This window comes from Microtus pennsylvanicus, chromosome X, assembly GCF_037038515.1.
Source record: "Microtus pennsylvanicus isolate mMicPen1 chromosome X, mMicPen1.hap1, whole genome shotgun sequence".
Lineage (NCBI taxonomy): Eukaryota > Metazoa > Chordata > Mammalia > Rodentia > Cricetidae > Microtus > Microtus pennsylvanicus.
Genome location: NC_134601.1, coordinates 78,617,883 through 78,637,794, shown reverse-complemented (window position 1 = coordinate 78,637,794; position 19,912 = coordinate 78,617,883). Strand labels below are relative to the sequence as shown.

At 38.1% G+C, this 19,912-nt stretch overlaps 2 protein-coding genes across 2 annotated transcripts in view; both read right to left on the bottom strand.

Annotated features, from left to right (window-relative positions):
- Positions 1-10,559, bottom strand: part of LOC142840373 (syntaxin-3-like) — a 46,985-nt gene extending 36,426 nt beyond the window's left edge. The window contains exon 1 of the mRNA XM_075956925.1: positions 10,432-10,559. Coding sequence (XP_075813040.1) covers positions 10,432-10,559 — 128 coding nt within the window. The remainder of the gene's footprint in view (positions 1-10,431) is intronic.
- A 7,596-nt stretch (positions 10,560-18,155) lies between these two features.
- Positions 18,156-19,912, bottom strand: part of Brwd3 (bromodomain and WD repeat domain containing 3) — a 102,390-nt gene continuing 100,633 nt past the window's right edge. The window contains exon 41 of the mRNA XM_075956710.1: positions 18,156-19,058. Within this exon, the coding sequence (XP_075812825.1) occupies positions 18,304-19,058 (755 nt within the window). The 3' untranslated portion in view covers positions 18,156-18,303. The remainder of the gene's footprint in view (positions 19,059-19,912) is intronic.

Genomic DNA, 19,912 nt, shown 5'->3' with positions numbered 1-19,912 from the left:
AGCTTTTGTAATACTGGAAGTTGCTATGCATGCCACCAGGAAAGAAAACGTTATCATCAGTCTTACCCCACAGTGAATGCTGCAAGCTATGTTCACTGGTGCCGTAGTGACATCACACCAATATTATGTTACTAACCAATGACTTTTTAATTAAATTTAAGGCCTGTTTTGTTGGGAGCTGTGAACCCCCAGCTTTTGAATTTCTTGTGAACAACTTGTTTTCCCCTGATCTGAGTGCCTACAGCTGCTCTGAGCATGAGACCCTCAGGAGTTCCTGATGGCAGGGGAATGGTTTCTGGTGCGTTTGGTTGGGGCATGGCTATCTCTATATAAACTGACCCTGAACACAATAAAGGGGGGCAAAGAACTGAAGGATATGTGGGTAATAGGCCCTAAGTGAGAACCCAGTACTATTATTCTGAAAACGGACATAGTATTTACCTAAGGACTTACGTTTATATCCATTGATGAATTCATTTCTCAACCCCAATCAGAAAAATCTTATTTTTGCAGTAGATGGCAATTAACAAAGAGACCCACAATTGGTCAATGTGCAGAGAATAAGATATCACAGAATGCTGATTACTAAATGGGACATACTCTCTTCCCAAAGCTCAGAGATCATCTTAGAAGAGGGAACAGAAAATATTTTTTTTCAAGACAGTGTTTCTCTATGTAGGCTTAGCTGTCTTGGAACTTGATCCATAGCCCTGGGTGGCCTGAATCTCAGGTTCACTTACTTCTGTTCCTAAATTCTGGGATTAAAGGCACACACTACCCTTGCCTGACTTTGGAACAGAAATTTTAAGAGCCAGTGGCAGTAGATGAACACAGAGAAACACTGGGCTTTTTGATACAAAAAGGCAGCTGCACACATGCACAAGACCTGCACAAAATCAAGGCAGATGAAATCCTGATTTGGAAGAGGTTCTAGTTAGGGAGTCCCAACCCCTGCTACAGAGATGTTGTCGTTGATGGCCACTGGAAGGGGAGTGCCAGTCTTCTACAGAGATGCAGCTCTTGAGAAACTACTCGTGCATACTTCAGCAAGTAGTTAGCTATATATTCATGCACCTCTTGGCAGTAATAGGTAGACTTCATGGTCTTGAGAAAAATACAAAAAAATTGGAGAGGATAATTGTGATGAGACTAGAGGAGGAGCTGGAGGGGAGGGATTTGGGGGATGAACTTGATGGAAATGTATTATATGTATGTATAGGATTCTCAATTCTTAGAATATTAGAAGAGCAATGTTGGATATAGTGGTATATATTGGGGGACACTACCCTATCTAGTCCTCCATAATCTATAATCCACTTTCCATAAACAATCCCAGTTTCTCACCCTGGACTACTATGCCCTTGAGACCATAATTCATTGTGGCACCCCTAACGACTTGCTGGGGCTAGCTAGCATTGCTCAGCCATTCTCAGTTCTAAAATGTAGTAGGACTATATGGTAGACTGCTGTGCTTAATTCTGAAGCCAAAACCCTGGTTCCTACACATTTCCATCCATCTTTGTGGTTAATGCCTGTTGCCTGAGATTTCTGTCTTGACCTATCCCACAGCCTTTCAGCCCCAAAGAAACACACAGAGGTCTACATTAAGTATAAACTGGTTGGCTTAATAATAAGAAGTTATTATTCTTAATAACTAATTCTTACATCTTAAATTAACCCATAATTTTTGTCTGTGCTAGCCACGTGGCTTGGTATCTTTTATCAGTGAGGCATTCTCATCTTGCTTCCTCTGTATCTGAGTGATGCCTGCAGACTGACCCTTTCCTCTTCTCGGAATTCTCTTTTTCTGGTTTCCCTCCCTATATTTCCTGCCTGGTCTCCCTGCCTTTACTTCCTGCCTGGGTACTGGCCAATCAGCATTTTATTAAAATATATAAGTGACAGGTGACAAGACCACTGTTCCACAGCAATTGCCTTTCCATCTGTCATACCTGGCCACTGAAAGGAGCCCCTGCAGAGTAGTTAATGTGTTCCCCGTATACTTTCTTTCAAGGTAAAAATGTACATGGAATACTCTGGGGGATATTGGCCACCCATACAGCAGGCTTTTAAAACGTTTTCATCTGCTCTGTCTTATAATTTATGTCCTCTTTGAACTTTTGGTCAGGCTTCACATTTCGAGACTCTTGTTAGTACAGTGTTTGCCTTTCTACTCATTTTTCCCCCTTGGAACAGCAGTTTTGGCATGAATCTTGCTACATTTTTGGGTGGCCCAGATGCTCTTCCCTTCTTGATCAGTACTACACTTTATGAGCAAAATTTACATGCTAATCTAAACCATTTAGATGCATAAAAGCAACTCCTAAATCATACCCCATGGTTCAGCAAAGTGACTAACACCAATCCTGAGATTCATACCTAGTTTGTGAATAGAACCCCCTTATGTGACCCAGTAAATTGAGCATCATAGCCTGTTTATGATCCCAGCCCTCACATGCACCAGGAATTATAATATGTTATTTCATCCATCAGCCATTTGGGAAATATCTACATACTTGCATGGCAGCCCCTGTTTACCAGTGAGGCATTTTGCCCCATACCACAAGGAATATGGCCACCCTGAGATTCCCTTGAATGACATTGCAGTTTTGATAATAATGACATTGCATTTTAAGATGGCATGACCTTTGTTGCATATTTAATCATTCATCACAGGAAGCATTAACAACATCCTTAGGAAGGTTGGTTGCATCCACAGTAACTGTTGTTGAGGAGACAAGACTCTCCAGCCTCAGCTGAGCTTCCTGAAAATTGTGCAAGGAGGAATGGTTTTATGGTCCCTGTCATTGATGATGAGACAGGAACTAATTTTGATCTGTGAGAGGTTGGAATATGTCTAGAACAATCCTAATAGGTTTTACTTTCCCCGCCCGGGTGTGTGTGTGTAGTATTCCTCCTTGTTGTAGTGACACAGTTGTTCTCCCTGTGATGAATGATAAGCATAGGCCCACTCCTCCTCCCCCTCCCCCCGCTATTGACCTATGTTTCGATTGGTCCCTGTTCATGTGCTAAACCTTCTGTGTGACTTTTCTCAGAGAGATGCGAACAAATGTGTATTCGCCCAAGATAGCACCCCAACAGACCAAAGGAGCCATTTCACCCAGGTCTAGCTTAGTCACCAGTGTTTTACTGAGGTTGCTTACCAGAGCCTGAGTGACTCAAATGTATATGCATCACTGGCTAGCCCACCCCAGGGTGGATGTGGACTCATGAGAGCTGCATTCCTGGAGCTTCTTGCACAACTTGCAGGCAGCCCAGCTAATTGGAGTCTTGTCTCCTCACTATGTTGAAGGCTATGTTGGTGCTGACATAGCCTTCTGGATGTCTGTTGTTAATCAGAAGGGTCAGAAGCATCCTGAGCCTTATTTCATTTACTTCCTGAGTCTAATAAACCTCCTTCCTCCCTCCAGGAAGGAAGGTTTCAATTAAGAGGAAAGAGCTACACAACAAAGAACACAACAATTACGGAGACAGATGCTTTTTTTTCCACATTGATACATTTTTCTTTTGTAAAACTAATTTTCCATGTTAAAACCTCTGGGACAATGTTTAATGGAGATATTGAGAGTTGAAATCCTTCTTGTAAGAGCAAAGCACTCCCCATTTCACAGCTGTATGGTGGTAGCTATGAGGTTTTCAAGTACCAGCTATCAGCTTGCAGAACTTTCCTTCTAACCACCGCTTGTTGCAAGCTTTTAGTGTCCATGGCATTGCATTTCGTCAAAAGCTTTTTTGATGACTCTAATGACATGAGCATATCATTTTCATTTTACTTTATTAATATATTATATTGAGTTTTAGACTTACATAAACCTTTTGATGACAATAGAGGGAATTTGTCAGGCAGTTAGACCTCTGTAACTGGCAGCTCTGCTTCTTGTCTTTGACAAGAGGTTCTAATCTGGCCAGAAGGGTCACTGATCCTGCGTGCATTTCTGTCCTGGCCAGAAGCCAGAAGTGCATCTGCTAGATGCACTTATTTTCTTCCTCAGCATAGCAACCTAATGAGCACAGCCGCCTGGAAGCTGTGCAAGATCAGATAGTCCACTGGGCCTCAGAGGTGTGCATCAGAGCCCTACTCCAGTCACTGGCATGGAGGGGTTGGTGGATGCTTCGTGGAGATTGGTGGTTGGATCACCTGAACTAAGCAGCCCACCTCTCGTTATTTCAGCTTGGTCATTTGAAATATCAATTTTCTTTCTTAGTAAAAAGCCTTCTGATCCCCCCAGACAAAGCCCCTCAGAGGCAAGCCCTCCTGGGATGCTTCTCCTACAGTAGCTTGCTTGCTTTCCTTCTGCAATTAGTCCTTTGTTTAAAAGGCTTTACTCCTTTTAAAACTGCTGTCAAGAATTCATTTCTCAAGATCACAAGTCAAAGGACTCAGAGACACTCAGTGGCATTTTGATGAGCACGGACATCTGGCACTTTAGCCTGAGTTTCGGACACCCGAGATGAGAAAGTCTCCATTGTTCTCAAAGACAATAGCTTCACCCTCGTCACTCTGAGGACAAGTCTTACTTGTATATGGCTTTTTTACATTATTAGATTTGGTTTGTCGGCACTCTGGAGGATTTTTGTATCTATATTTAAGAAGAACTTTATTTTGTAGCTTTCTTGTGATGTTTTCTCAGACCCAGTTATCAGTGGCTTCACAGAATTAGTTGGACATTTAAAATCTTCTGCAACATTTTGCCAAAGATTAGTATTCATTTTCCTTTAAATATTCAATAAAATTTACCAGTGAGGATGACATATTGGACTGGAGTTTTTGCTTCTGGAAACCAATGAAAGTGTGGATTCAGTCTTTTTTATTTGTATACACTTTGTCTACTTCTAGTTTTGTCAGTTTGAGCCTTCTATGAACGTGTTGTTCGTGAATGTTATCTAAACTAATGGCATGCTGATTGCTTTAGCCTCAATCTTTTCCTCTTCTAAATTTAAAGTCAATGTCTAGCTTCTAGTCTCCTATCTGTATCAGATGCTATTATTTCAGTTGTTCAGGCTACTCAGTCGGTTCCTAGTTTCCCCTTTTGTTTTCTGTGAGGTAGGTATTTTATTTTACATTCTTTTTTTTTTTTTTTTTGGTTTTTCGAGACAGGGTTTCTCTGTGGTTTTGGAGCCTGTCCTGGAACTAGCTCTTGTAGACCAGGCTGGCCTCGAACTCCCAGATATCCGCCTGCCTCTGCCTCCCAAGTGCTGGGATTAAAGGCGTGCGCCACCACTGCCAGGCTTTATTTTACATTCTTGATTTTAGTTTTTTTCTTAGTTTTCTCACTGATGTAGTGAACGTTGGCTGAATTTTGTTGATATTTGTGGACTTTCTTATTTCAATGTATCCTTAGCAGTTTTCTAGTCTTCATTTTATTTTAGCTGTCTCTTTAACTGTCCTTTACCTTTTAAGTTTTATCTCTTAATTTTTAGAACCTTTTTCTTCTTATATATTTACAGTTTTAAAGATCTCTAATAAATAGTTTTTATCTTAATGCCTATGTTTGCTTATTGTACTATACCCTGTTCGCCTTTGGTTGCTATTTTCATTCTCTTGACATCTTTTTTTCTTTTTTCTTTGTTTATTGATTTTTGTTGCGCTCTACATTTTTCTCTGCTCCCCTCTCTTGACATCTTTTTGCTTATATATTTGCATCTTTGAATTAAAAATTATATTGTGTACATGGCACATAATAGAATTTTAAGTCTTTTTAGATTTATGTATAGGAGTGTTTTGCCTACATGCATGTATTATGTTACACGTGTCCTTGGTGCCCTTGGAAGTCAGAAGAGGGGATTGGATCCCAGAACTGGAGTTACAGATGGTTGTGATCACACCACAAGGCTGCTGGGAACCAAACCTCGGTCATCTGAAAGAGCAACAAGTGCTCCTAACTGCTGAACCATCTCTCTTGTCCTTGTTTGTTTTTGAAGAATTTGTTTATTGATTGGATTATTCAGTCCATTCACATTTGATGCAATTATTTATATGTATTAATTTTTTCTGCCATATTTGTTTTCATTTTCATAACTTGGAAATAGTTTTTTGGAAGGTAACTGGCCTTTTTGAGAATATGGTACAGCGACTCTAGGCAGTGACACTCCCTTTCTAGCCCTGAGGCTAGACATTCGATCTTGTTATTTACTTGGTTATGTATTTAGTAACTAATTGGATTATTTCATTGAAATGTTTTTCTCTCCCGGTTGTTAAAAGAGACTCACTTTCCTCCTGAAGGCAGTTCAGCCTGTGGTATGCCCACAATCACTCCAGCAAATCGGTAGTTTGGGAGAGGTCTCTTCTCCACCTCTGGCTACACTTGAAAATCCATTCATTGCAGGAAGAAATTACACTGAAAATGAATCCAATAAAAATTGTTTTCTCTCCCTCCCTCTTTCCCCACCTAGCAATCCATTTCCATTTCTCCACAGTCTCTTTGAGAAAGCACCTATGGGTCAGCCCTTGACAACAGTGCCTAGCTCCAGACATAGGCCTGAAGTTCTGCTGGCCTTTAGACCGCTTTTAGAATTCATGAAGTCCCTACTGCATCCAGGATGAGATTAGAGTCTTTTACAGTTTCTCTCTGGTTTCCCCCCAACCCCAGGCAAAAATTCTGTGAGTCAAGGCTCTGGAATGTCAAACTTCTGAGTGAAAGACCCCCCCCCACACACTTTCTGGGAGTTGAGCATTTAGCAGGGCCAGGGCAGTAGCTGAGGTTTTCTCATGGTATTTAAATATTTCATGAGCTAGGGCAAGGGTTATCAGGGTCTGGCATCTGAGGCTGCAGCAGGAAGACGGAATTTCAGCTGCTGAGCAGAGCACAAGGCCCAGGGATATGGCCACATCCCCCAACCAGGAAGAAAGTGTATGTAGGAGTTTAACTACTGGGTTTTCCCTTAATGAATTGTCATAGGTTTTCTTGAAGAGTTTTGTCTATTTTCTCTTGCCCTTTGGACCTTGTCAAGCATTTCTTAGTGATTTCAAAAGCATTTTCCACAAGTTTCACTGAGAACGAAGTCACTGGAGTCCATGTTGCTATGCCGTTAGTCAATTCCCAATAACTGTACATGTCCTAAACTGCATTTGATAAACTTTCCATTAAGAAATGTGAAGCCTCCCAAATACTTCAGGGAGGAGATTTGCCTTCAAACAAGCTACTTTAGCCAGGATATGGGGCTTACCAAGCTCCTGAGAATGAGGAACCTTCAACAGCAGTTCACTTTAGAGATTAGGAAGATACAAAAAGAACAAGCAAGAAAGTTCAAAGAACAGAACACCGAGCCCCTTAGAAGTTAATGTTCAATTTCAACCTTGCACAGAGAGCAACTGGAACCAGGGAAAACAAGAGACTTGGCTAAAGACACTCAGCAAATTTCTGACTAAACAAGTCCACAGCCTCAGTAAGATCCAAGTGGAAAACTTGCCGTTTAACCAGTGATAACTTCAGGAACTTGGCTTTCCTATGCAAATTCTTCATCTATACATGGGGCTAAAGATAATGACTTCTTAATAAGGTTTGATACTTTGGGAAGCCTATTATAATACAATGATACGGACATTAAAATACTACAGATTGCTAGTAGTACATTTAAATACCCCCATTCCAACCTATTCCACAGCAAAAATACAAAGAAAACCCAAGTGTGTGCGTCCCTGTTCTTTCCAGTGATTTGAATCTCAGGCTGCTATTTGGGAACAAATGACATCCACGCAACACTGATGATTTCCACTCTTTATTATCCCTCCCCCAAACCTGCCAGCCTCTTTGCTGAGATGAAGCTTCAAGAGACCTTAGGGTGTCTCCTTACTTTTCCTACTCTTCTTACCTCTCCTAAGGTCAGGGGCACTAAGGGTTAGAATTTCTCCAAGAAATTCCATATCAAGGCTGAGGGATAGGCCACCCAAGGGAGAGGAACTTATCACTCAGCCAAATCTACATATTCTTATACCCTAGCTTCATATTGTCTATATCACTAAAGGTAAGGCAGAGGGAAATGAGAATTTCTTTTTGCTCAGTTCTGGTAAAAATTGTAAAATAACTATCTGTTTCCACCAATTTTTATCTCCTAATTATTGAGAGAAAATCAGGCAAGAACCTTAGATTTTGGTAACGTGCACTTCCATCTAAAGACATACAAGGCAGAGCACAGCGTGGTATCTAATCTAATTACTGCCCAGAGAGCAGATTTATAAAGTCTATTCCATTAATGCAAGCAAATATTAGTATTAGTATAAGTAGGCATAATAGAAATTGCTGTGTTCTATTTTAAGGGTGACAACAGACTGGAAATTACTTTCTGTAAAGGAGGCAGGGAGTCCTGAAAATTAATGTTATTTTCTATTCCCTTTCTGGTTTGTTTTTGTTTTCTATTAGGATTTCATAAGCTATCTGTTGGAACATCCTCCTTGGATGGGCATAAGGACAGTAGGTATTTAGAAGGGAAACTGTGGCACCATAAAATATGATACATTATAACCAAATGCAACTGAAGCAGTCCTGGAGGATTTTAGAACTCCATTGCCTTTAATCCCAGTATGGGGAAGGCAGAGGGAGAAGGATTTCTGTTAGTTCAGCCAGCCTGTCTACACAGCAAGTTCCAGGATAGCCAGGGCTATGTCGAGAAATTCTATCACAAAAAATAAAAATACATTGCAAAACCTGAAGAACCTCATTACTTGAGAACGAAGTCAGCAAGTATGAATCCTTAGTATAATTATTTGAAAATTTCCCATTTAGTTTTGGAATTGTTATGGAGTTTGGTGGTTTGATTTATCTATCTACAGACCTAATCAAACCCTTACCAGTTACCATCACTGCCCAGTGTTAAGTAGAAAAAGAAAACCAAATTATTGTAAGTATTTCAAAGTTAAGTATATAAGAAAGGAATGGTAGTTTCCTTAATGAAATAATCTTATTGTCTTGGACAGTTTGGCTTTTGCAACACAATTTAAAATATGAGGCTATAAAAAGAGAGGGGTCATTAAATAATAAAAAAAAATCTGAGGTGGCCCAAGTGGGGGTATCCTAATTAAGTGCAAGGAGAAATAAGTCACAACCCCCCCTTTTTGGTATTTTCTAAGAATTTTTATATGAAATTCACATGACCTATTAGAAGAAAAATAAAAATTTAAGAGTGTACTGGCATGTGTAGTTTGGGAGGTAACAAGAACTGGTATTTAGTCAAACATAGTGGAAAAGCAGACTTGTACACACAATCTTCATAATTAAATTCTCTATAAATTCTTACAGTTTCTTAATTTTTGTATGAGTGCTCTGTTTGCATATATGCCTGCATGCCAAGCGACATCAGATCCCATTACAGATGAGATCCCATGTGGTTGCTGGGAATTGAACTCAGGACCACTGGAAGAGCAGCCAGTGCTCTTAACCACTGAGCCATCTCTCCAGACTCCAAGCATTTATTTTCGTACACACTTGTATTAATACAGACATTAAAAGTTCACTGATTTTTATACTTTAAATTTATTATCCCATGGACTAGTAAAAACTGTAAACTTTTTCATGATCATTAATTGCTTAGAAGTAAAAATCTCATAGTGGAGAATTTTTAAAAATATTTTTGCCTTTAATGTGGTCAGTGAGATGGGATTGCGCTAACAAAAATATTTAACAGTCCCACTGGCAAATATCCAAAGAAGAAGGCTAGCTACAGTGAACTAGAGCCCCACTGCTCTGCATGCAGCCAGTCTTGGGCTAGGGATACAGTACAATGTTAGGATACAATTTCCACGTTAATTCTTGTGTCAAACTCTAAAGCCGTGGTTCCTAACCTGTTGGTTGCGACCTCTTTGGAGTTGTATATCAGATTATCTTGCATGCCAGATTTTACATTATGATTCATTAACAGTAGCAAAATTACAGTTATGGAGTAGCAACAGAATAATTGTATGACTGGGGGTCACCATAACGTGAAGAACTGTATTAAAGGGTCACAGCATTAGAGAGGTTGAGAACCACTGCTCTAAGAAAAAAAAATTAGATCCTTTACAGGTGATTAATTCAGCTGTCATTTGGGCTATCTGACATCGTCTGTCAACTCATTCACCAGTTCTTTTTAAGTTATCCCGGTTTCTCCTGATTTTGTGTTCTCTTCCAAAACCAATCTTCTACTAAAATATGAATGTGCACTGCTGCTTCCAACCTGTCATTTAGAGTCCCACGGCCTTGCCACTTTCCTCAACTGCTGTTCCTCTCAATGAGCACTCTATTGCCCACAACTTCTTTGAATAAGTATCCAGATTGACCATATGTCCAAATAGGTCAGCCTTACCTATTCAGTTTTTCCCGTTTTACAGGGACTAAAAGCTTCTTCCTGAACCAAGGTGGGTTCTCTCTTTTGTTAGCGTTGTCAGATCATCTTACAGCAGAAGTACCCTGGGCCAGGTACACTTTGTCTAGTTACCGAGAAATGGAAGAGGAAGAGACCACCACACAGTAGGTGGTTGTGCCTGAGATCTCTCCGGTCACAGTAGTCCTCATCAACTGGATGAGCAGTGTGGACACAACAGCATCAGAAACAGCAGTAACCATCCCGTGAATCAAAAGACCCTGTAGCCACCGTGTCCCCAAAGAAGGGAGAAGCTTTGAAGACACAACTCAGTGAACATCTTCATGAAAAATCGGAACCATATGCTTACTTTTACTTTGGTAGCACATACAGTAAAACTGGGAAGAGCAACAGAAAGTTCTCTTTAAGTTACACTTACATATAAGACATAGGATCTCTATTTCATAGCAGTTAGGAAGGAAGCCAGTGGAATTAAAGAAAAACTAGAACTAAGTACCCTGGATGAATCAAGGGTTCTCTCTCTCTCTCTCTCTCTCTCTCTCTCTCTCTCTGACTCTCTCGGGTGTGACCCTGGGTGTCCTGGAACTTGCTCTGTAGACCAGGCCGATCTCAAACTCAGTAATTCCCCTGATTTCCCCTGTCTCTGCATCCGGAGTATTGGGATTAAAGGTGTGTGCCACCACCATCCACCAGGATGAATCAGGATTTTTGATTTACTTTTTGATTACTAGCTACATGGACCTAGGCAAATTACTTGGTTTTACCGAAACTCATTTTTTTTTCTCCTTGGAAAAATAATGGGAGTCAACAGATAATCTTTCTGGTGATTGAGACTATATTTGAGGGATAAATTTTCTAAGCTCTAAAACTTTTTTTTAAAAAGTACAGTGCTAAAAGCACAGAAGGCACAGATGAACAACCCTAGGAAAGAACAGCACAGTCTTTCTGCCGCCATTTCTTGTCACCAATACGAAGATTTAAGGCTTTAAACTCCTGCTGGTAAATATTATATAGGAAGAAAACCACTATACATCTCCAGAGAAAGAATGTGACTCAGTCCCTGACAATTTTCAGTTGAAGAATTAGAAGCATTGTAATAAAAGGGCAAGATATATTATGAGGTCAGCCTAGATCCAGTAACAGTTATGCTTTGTATACAAGGAAACCTCCAGTTTATAGATTCAGCTTAACATATGGAAACAACCCAGAACAATCAGCAGTTCATTCCTGGCATTTTAAGTGAACAATTCCCAAGGGTAACAAAATGTCCTCTTAAGATGTCTATCGTACAATTTGGGAGGCATATTTCATTCAAAATGACAAACTAGAAACTCTTATGACAAGCTTCTATCCATAAAATACTTCACAGAGTACACAAAATTCCTAGTACAAATGAACAAACAACTATAAAATTCTACTTAGATTTTCGACAGGACAAAGATGAACCACATCACACCTCGAAGAATGAATAAACTTCCTTGTCAATTAATATTAGTAACCTGTATTAAATGATTTGAAATGTATTTATTTCTTAAAATGTTTGCGAGAAAATTTATAAAATTGGAGACTTGGAGGGCACTGAGAAGGCAAGTTATTAAGTAGAACTTTACAAATGAATGCAATCATATTAGCATCACAGAGATTTGAAAGTCCTTAGGATATGTGAAAGATCAGTTTGATAACAATTTTCCTAAAAGTAGCTACTAGATCCTTATGCTCTGCAAGTGAGAAGTAACTTTATTAAGTCAGTTACTACAGATAGCCAAGGAAAGTCCACTAAAAATCACAAAATGAGAAAAAGCTGTTACTCCAATTTTTTTTGGGGGGTGGGGTAATGACACCATAAACATTTTATTTAATATTATATTTGGTCTACCAGCATTATGCATCATAAAATGCCTTAAGTGCTTATATATAAAAAAACTTGAAACAGTAAAGTACATGAGCTTACATATAGCACCAAATTTCCATTTAATATTAACTCACAAGCTCAATGTATGAGTTTCAATTTATTTTGTGCATTTTTTGGAATGTAGCTTTAGGTAGGTGGTAAATATTATATAGGAAGGACAAGGAACACTTCTCTTCTTGATCTTCTCAACAAAGCAAACAATCTTCTGAATACTTCAGCAAAGTTTTACCATAAAAATTCTTTAAATTTTCTATTTAAGAAATCTAGAGAGTAAAGTAAGAAAATACCAAAGTTTGCTAACAAAAAATTTTTAATGTAACATATTTACATTGTAAAAGAGGGCTATTTTTAAGCAGTCAAACAGCTAAACAAAAATAACAAGTATCCCCAGACCTCAATCAGGGTATTGTGAAAACTAGGCTGTCAGTAAATGGATCCTATGTCAGATGAGATGACCTATACCGAGTCATCTCACTTAATTCTAAAAACACAAAACAGCCTACATATGAACGATGCAGAGCAGTCTTTAGCCAGCTTATTTATCTTGACCTCAGTAGAATTCTTGACATTGGGAGAAAACTTGTGGAGATAAATTAAAGGCCAGTGATGAGTATTCCTGGTAAAAGATTCAGATCCTGGCTCACTTCTTGCTCTCCCTCCTAGACTTACATCAAATGAAAGCACCATTTATAATTAATTCAAAGTTGAGAGGCAAGTTAACCCCAAATAAAGAGTGCTAGGTATCCATAGCTCAGCTGTTAAAATTCAACAATAAATATATTAGACATCTGTCCATCTCCAAAAGCTCTGCAGAACAATCAGCTGACTAGTGCTTTGGAGGCTGCTATTTAAGGCACTGAGCAGCCCATATTTTAAAATGTTAACAGCATACTGATTACCTAATGGTGATCCAAAATCCAAAAAATATCAGCAAGAATTAGGATACATCTTTTCTTTCATAGGAAGCAACTCAGTTTCTAAGATTAAAAAATGATAGTAATAAAATATGACAAAGGAGACCCGAGGATTACATGATACAGTCTCGAAAGCTGGCAGTAGAAAGGTTAACTTCATATTTCTTATATTTCTCTGTCTTGTTAATTTATCTCTAGGATGAGTTAAGGCATAAAGCAGCGAGAGTGCAACTGATTCCAAACAACTTGGAATTTTATTGTAAACATCCCATAAAGAATGGCAACAAATTAGTCCAGTATTTTTTTTGTCTTTGAAGGTAATTGCTTATAATGACCAACAACTGCCAAAACAAAACATCTTTTATAAACCAAGCCAGTTTTGTTTACCTTTTTCCCCACTGAGTTTTAGTTCAATGGACATTCTGCCCATATACAGCATAACATCAACTATTAAATGAATGGTTTTTTTTTCCATCTTAAAATTCATGGACACTAAGACCAAACACAAAGTACAGCTTTGTTAATACTGTGTAAAGGATTACAAAAGACAAGGATGATAAGTTACAGAACAAAGAAATAAATTACTGATTGCCATCACCACAGCATTGTTTAAAGAATTAACATTTGTAGTACTGCCTAATGTATATTTGGTGACATATGCAAAAAACACATTTTCCAACTGGGTTTCTAGGTATTTCAATATGGGATTTTTAAAAGTAAATTACTAATGGCGATCTCAATATGTATCAATAATTTTATTTTTTAGAAAATAATTACCATGCTTTTATATGTCTAAGTCCCATAGTCTAGATTTAATTAAGATAGGTATAAGAAGAAGAAATGGGCATACATATAAATAAACACACCTTAACTCTAAACTGCAGGGCCTTTCTATTGTACTTCCCTCATAAATGAATGGAAAATTTCCAGTCTGGCTGAAGTATGCTACATTAAGTGCAGTCTTCGTTGTAGAAAGAGAAGTGGAGATAAGAGGAAAGGTGAGACAAGGAATACTCAAGGTGATAAGACTATACCAGGGAATAAATAACAAGAAACCTGAGTGCTATTCATGTTCCACAAAATACAGCACCATGAAATCATTTCACTTTATAGTGGATTTTAATCCAAACTTTGTAAATATGATAAATTAACACTTGGTAAAGAATCTTTGCTAAGAGAGGCAAAATAAAAACAGCATGCAACTATTTTACCAATAATTTTTAAAACGAGCTTTAAAATGATCTAATAATATTTTAAAAAAACACCCATAAAGCCTTTCATACCACAAAGAGGTGGTGGAATGTGTTAGCATTAAAAAGAAAGGCCTTTAAATATCTAGTCTTATTCCTTCTCCCTGGAACTATTAACTTCAGATTTTCAAATGTTAATTGTAATTGCTTAAAAGGCTGGGCATCAAATAGTAGTGAAAAATCAAATGCTTTAGGACCCCCTTTTAAGGGCATGAAAATTCATGAAAATTCAACTTTAAAGATAAGTACCAGTTGGCAAATGTGCATAAAATGGTTCCATATATACACATATTGTGTATATCATTGCCACAAACTTAGACATTTTGAAAAATGCTCAAAAAAGTTTCATTAAAAAGTTAGGAGTGGTATTCACCTCTTTCCCTTTAGATCACTGTATTGTCTGATGACAATCTACTTTAAAATATCTAAAATATAATTTAGATGTATGAGAACTCAATTGTGTAGACTGAAACTTGGGAATTTTATTCAGTTGCTTTGCCTCTGGGTGAAACAAAACACTGTAAGGAAGAATTATAGAATAAGCCTGATTTCTGGTGAGGGAAAGAGAAACAGAAACAAGTAAAATGGCAAATTCAAAGAACAGAGGGACACAGTTATATGACAGAACCAGAACTGGTTATCGAAGAGACATAATGACATGGATGACTAAGCATTAATAAATGCACAAGCTAAGCTCTAAAGAGGCAAATAATTTGTAGACAGTGTCCTCCATATAAAATATTCTCTTTTTTAATGTCTGGGATAAGGTATGGCAAACTGGAAAAACCTCCATACATACAAGTACACAAACACTTATGCAGAAACAAATTTAGTTATTAGGCTAGTAGGTTTGCCAATGTTTCGGAGAGCATCCTATTGCTAGATGAGTTACATACAGCAAGCCAGAGAAGAATACATGATTGAGTTTTATAAACATATACACATGCTAAGATCATAAAGCTTGGAATCTGAACATTAGCATTTATGAGCGATATTATAGCTTACTGGCTATTCAGATATAGCATAGGATTAAGCTTATACATGTGTATGCTCTCATGGGCCTAAATAGAACAGTGGTCTTCATTTGCAGAATTCTTAACTCATTCCCTAATTTCTTTGCTATGGCTGAACCCAGATCTTACTTAGGTTTAAAAGATCTCTAGAAAACTGAAATGATAAAGTATTCAATATGATATAAATTATGACACATTTGTAGGAAGTGGTATTAAAAAACCCAAAATATAAATTGAGGAAAGGGGGAAGTCCAGATTAGAAAAGTAAAAATATCATTTCCCAGACTTTTATTTTCACACTTATGAAAATAATTTGCATGCAAACAGAAAATTATCTGTTTGTTTTATAATAAATGATAACTATGTTCACCTAACATACCCTGGTGACTAACTCTTTAAATTCTAATAACTGAAGTCAACATCACAGCAAAATGCTGCCCACTAGTATTTCACAGTATTTCACTACATAGAAAATATGCTTAAAAATGTCTTTAGCCTTATTCTTCTAATTCTGTAAGCCTAAAAAATCTTGACATTTGGGGAATAAATGTGGCATTTTCATTTTTCAAAATAAATTATAAATAAAGCTCCTGACAGCTAGCATCATACAAATGGCGATTCTTCTACGTTTCAAGAGCTCAGCTCTTCATAGAAGAATGCCAACAAAAATCTCACACTAAAATGGTACACATGATACATATTTGGGTATATCCAGGAATTTAAGCAACTACATTATGTCGGTTGTTGTAGGACAAAACATTACTGACTCCAGGAAAACACAGGCACAATTTTAGTCTAAACGCCCAAGAGATGAAAAACTGAAATAGTATGTTTTAGTAAAAATCAAATGTAGACTCTCAAAATAGGAACATGTTGAATCTATGCTATGGTTAAAATGGCAGCTGAGTTATAACCAGAAATCATTTTGGTATGGTGAAGAAAAACAACAACAACAACAAAAATATCAGCTTGGTCTGCTCCCTAGCAACAGACATTAGTGCCATTAACAGTTCATTATACTTTCTTAAAGCCTGAACATCATTTCTACTGCAAGTGAAAATTGCTTAAGGGTATTAGTTCAAGAATAACCGCCCCCCAACCCCACCAAAAAGCAAAGTTATGTGTGCACTCCTTCCTCTGCACTTAACAGATTTTTCAGATGCGTGAAATGATTGAAAGCATGAGACAAACATGTCAGCTTAAGATATCTCCTGGACTACCAGGTGTACATTAAGAAAATGTTTCATCACACAAGTCTGATTTAAGTGCAACAAAATTGCTGTTACAAAAGTAGAGATCAATTATTATCCCTCCCACTTCAAGAGTGGAAGTATCTGACGAAGTAGCGCAACTGTGATGTCAAATTTGAGGACCACAATTGATCTTGGAACTGAAGCTCACTTATGGAACTCTATGTGCACTCTATTGCTGTAAACAAGACAATAAATGATTCTAAAGATTTTTTTCTCAACTATAAAATAATGATTCAATATATCTGTTTGCAGTGCAATGAGGCTCTTTTCTGGAAGTCGAGAACAGAAGAACCCTTTGGAATGAGAACAGAAGAACCCACTAAAGTTGATTCCAAATATTAGCTAGCCAAATTAGGCCAGCTCAAGTTAGGTGCTTTGTTACCTTTCCAGATTCAAATGAAAAGCAGTAACTCACAGCTGTTAAAGAGGAAGTGGTGGCAGAGATAGCCAAGCAGCAGAGCAAGTCTGCTTACATAAATAGGTTCTATAGAAGCCTAGAGCATAGAATACTTAGGAAAATTTGTCACACCTATGAATTTGAGAGCCAATGTGATTACTGAAAATTCTCAGCTTATAACTTAGGAGTATTCATCCCTACCAAGCTTGTTCTATTTCTCCTTAGTAATGAGTAACAGCATCTACTTTCCTTAGCATTTCCAGTAGTTGTAGTTAATAGAGGTAGCTGAGCTACTGTTCAAAGAAGTATTCTTTGTGGATGAGGATTTTTCAAATGTTTAAGTTACTATTAAGCTACACAAGTTTCTATTAATGCAATAAAATATAACAGGAAAAGAAAAATGGATGCAAGAAACTTTTGCATTTGGCACCTTGTCTAGATTGATACCTCAAGTATTCTCTTTTAATAAAGTTAATGCACACATCAGGACACACCACAAAGATTTGCTACATATTTACAAGGCACCAACCCTTTCTCACCTTAAACGTGAATTAAGCAAATCAATGAAAAGCATATCAAGATCCCCCCACCCACCCCAAAACTGCAGTATAAATATATACTTCAGTTCAGTACAGTTCATGAGAGTTTGGCCTGGGAAGAGTAAAATAATCCAGATCGTTCTTACAATATAGAAACTGTAAACATTTAATAGCTGCCTTTAGGATTGGTGTATTGTGCAAAAGTTATTATTACTGGGTATAGGAATCAAAATGGCAAAAACAAACTATATAAAACTCTGTAAGAAGGTGCTATACTTCTGTGATACAAAAGCAAAGAGGGATATCTTATTGAGATAAAAATGTCATGCTACTCTTAAGAAGCAGAATGCTCCTTTAATGTAGTAAATCTGTAGTGTGTCTGTGGTGTGTGTGTGTGCGTGTGTATGTATGTGTGTGTATGTGTGTGTGCGCTTGTGTGCGCATGTCCACGCATGTGTATGTGCACACATGTATATGTGTGGGCAGAATTTGTTTTAATTTAAGGCCTAATGAGTAAGGCTTGTTTGAACAAATGAAGTGTGGAGATTAAAAGTCTTGAAACAAATGGATACTGGCATAATGGAAAAGCACCAATGTGAAAGGAAGCAGAAGTCCCCACACAACTTGCTTTGTAGATTTTCTGGTAAATTCCCTGCAGTAGAAGGCCATTGATTTTATTCTTAAAAATTACTCTAAATTCATTAACTGTTAATAATTCCATCCCATGAGATGGCTAACCCTGGCTTTTTCTGTCATTTTACGGACTCTGCCTGATCTGGATGTACCAAGATTCAGAGGATCCTCAGTGGACACAAAATTGTCATTATCCGAATCATCATTATACAAAACAGTCCTCCTGCCTTGGTTTCTTGTTTTGATTCGAGGAAGTCTACTGAAACGTCCTGAAAACATGGTATCAAATTCATCATCGGCAACACGTGCTCGCTTGGCTCGGGTGGCTCCTCTAGATGCCCCTCTTCCTCCTCTCCCTCGCCCTCGCCCTCTCCCCCCACCTCCACCTCTCCCTCGCCCCCCTCGCCCCCTGCCACCTCTGCCTCTGCCTCCTCTACTCCATCTACCCCATCTTCCCCATCTGCCTCTTCCTCCTGTGCCTCTCATCTTCCAGTTTCTCTTTCCATTGGCATGTTGTTTTCTGAGTTTTCTTTTAGGTCTGGTTTGTATGAATTTGCTGTAGTCATGATCGCCATCTACATAATCTTGGTCTGTTCTGGAAGTAGATTCCGAGTCAGAATCGGAGCCACAGGTGCTTTCTGAACTTAAACTGGAGCCTAACTCTCCACTCTCGGAGGAGGACAAATGCGCTTTCTCTTTTGTTTCTTTCATCTCCTTTTCTTCTCCTGCCATGCTTTCGTCCTCTTCTGATGCACTGAGTAGTTTCCTTTTGGCTCCTGTTCGGGGCTCTCTGCCATCGCCATTTGTAAGAGGCCCATCAGTGGAGTGATCTAAAGTAAAAATGAATGAGTTTTTGAGAAATCAAGCCTTGACATTGTAAGACAGCCATTCAGACTCAAAATCAAAATAATCTACTAAAAATATCTAGGACCCCAAACTGACTGCACAGAATCAAAGGTGTTGGAATAGATACTTAGATCTATTTGAAGGGACAGATAAAGTTTGGATCCTTATTCCACACTTCTTTTGAAGTAAAAAAAAAAATAGGCTGACGGATTTTGAGTTTATCTGGGCAGAAATTTTAGCATAAACTTAAGAAGAATTATAAGGAAGCATACAAGTCTCATTTATTCAATTAATAAATCCTTAGCAATTAACTGGTATGAAACAGGTATTAGTAGGAGGTTGGAACTTGCTATCATACATCATGATTCATATACTACTGGGGACAGTTTGGATGATAACAAAGTGAATAAAAAACTAATACAATTTTAAGTAGAGAAGAATGCTAAACAATGAAAATAAGAGCACAAAAATATTTGACTGTGTTTTGGGGTCCTATTTAGTAGATCAATGAGATGTTTCTTTACTTAAAGAAAGAGTTAATGAAGTGAAATGTGGGGGAAAGTTTGAGCAGTAGAAAAAGAACTAAGAAAATTCAGTCTAGACAGGATGGAGTAGAAAAACGAAATGGTAGGAGATGGTCAGAGAAAGACAACATCTGATTTACATTTAAAAATATTACTGGTGTTCTATAGAGAACAGACTGTAGACGGTGGTTAAGTAGACAGAACTGGAGAAGAGACCCCTGAATCAGTAGTCTAGGTACGGCATAATGAGGGGTCAAGAACTGACATCTAATCTGGTATAACATTTCCACCTAGAAGGCCCACCAGAATAATTG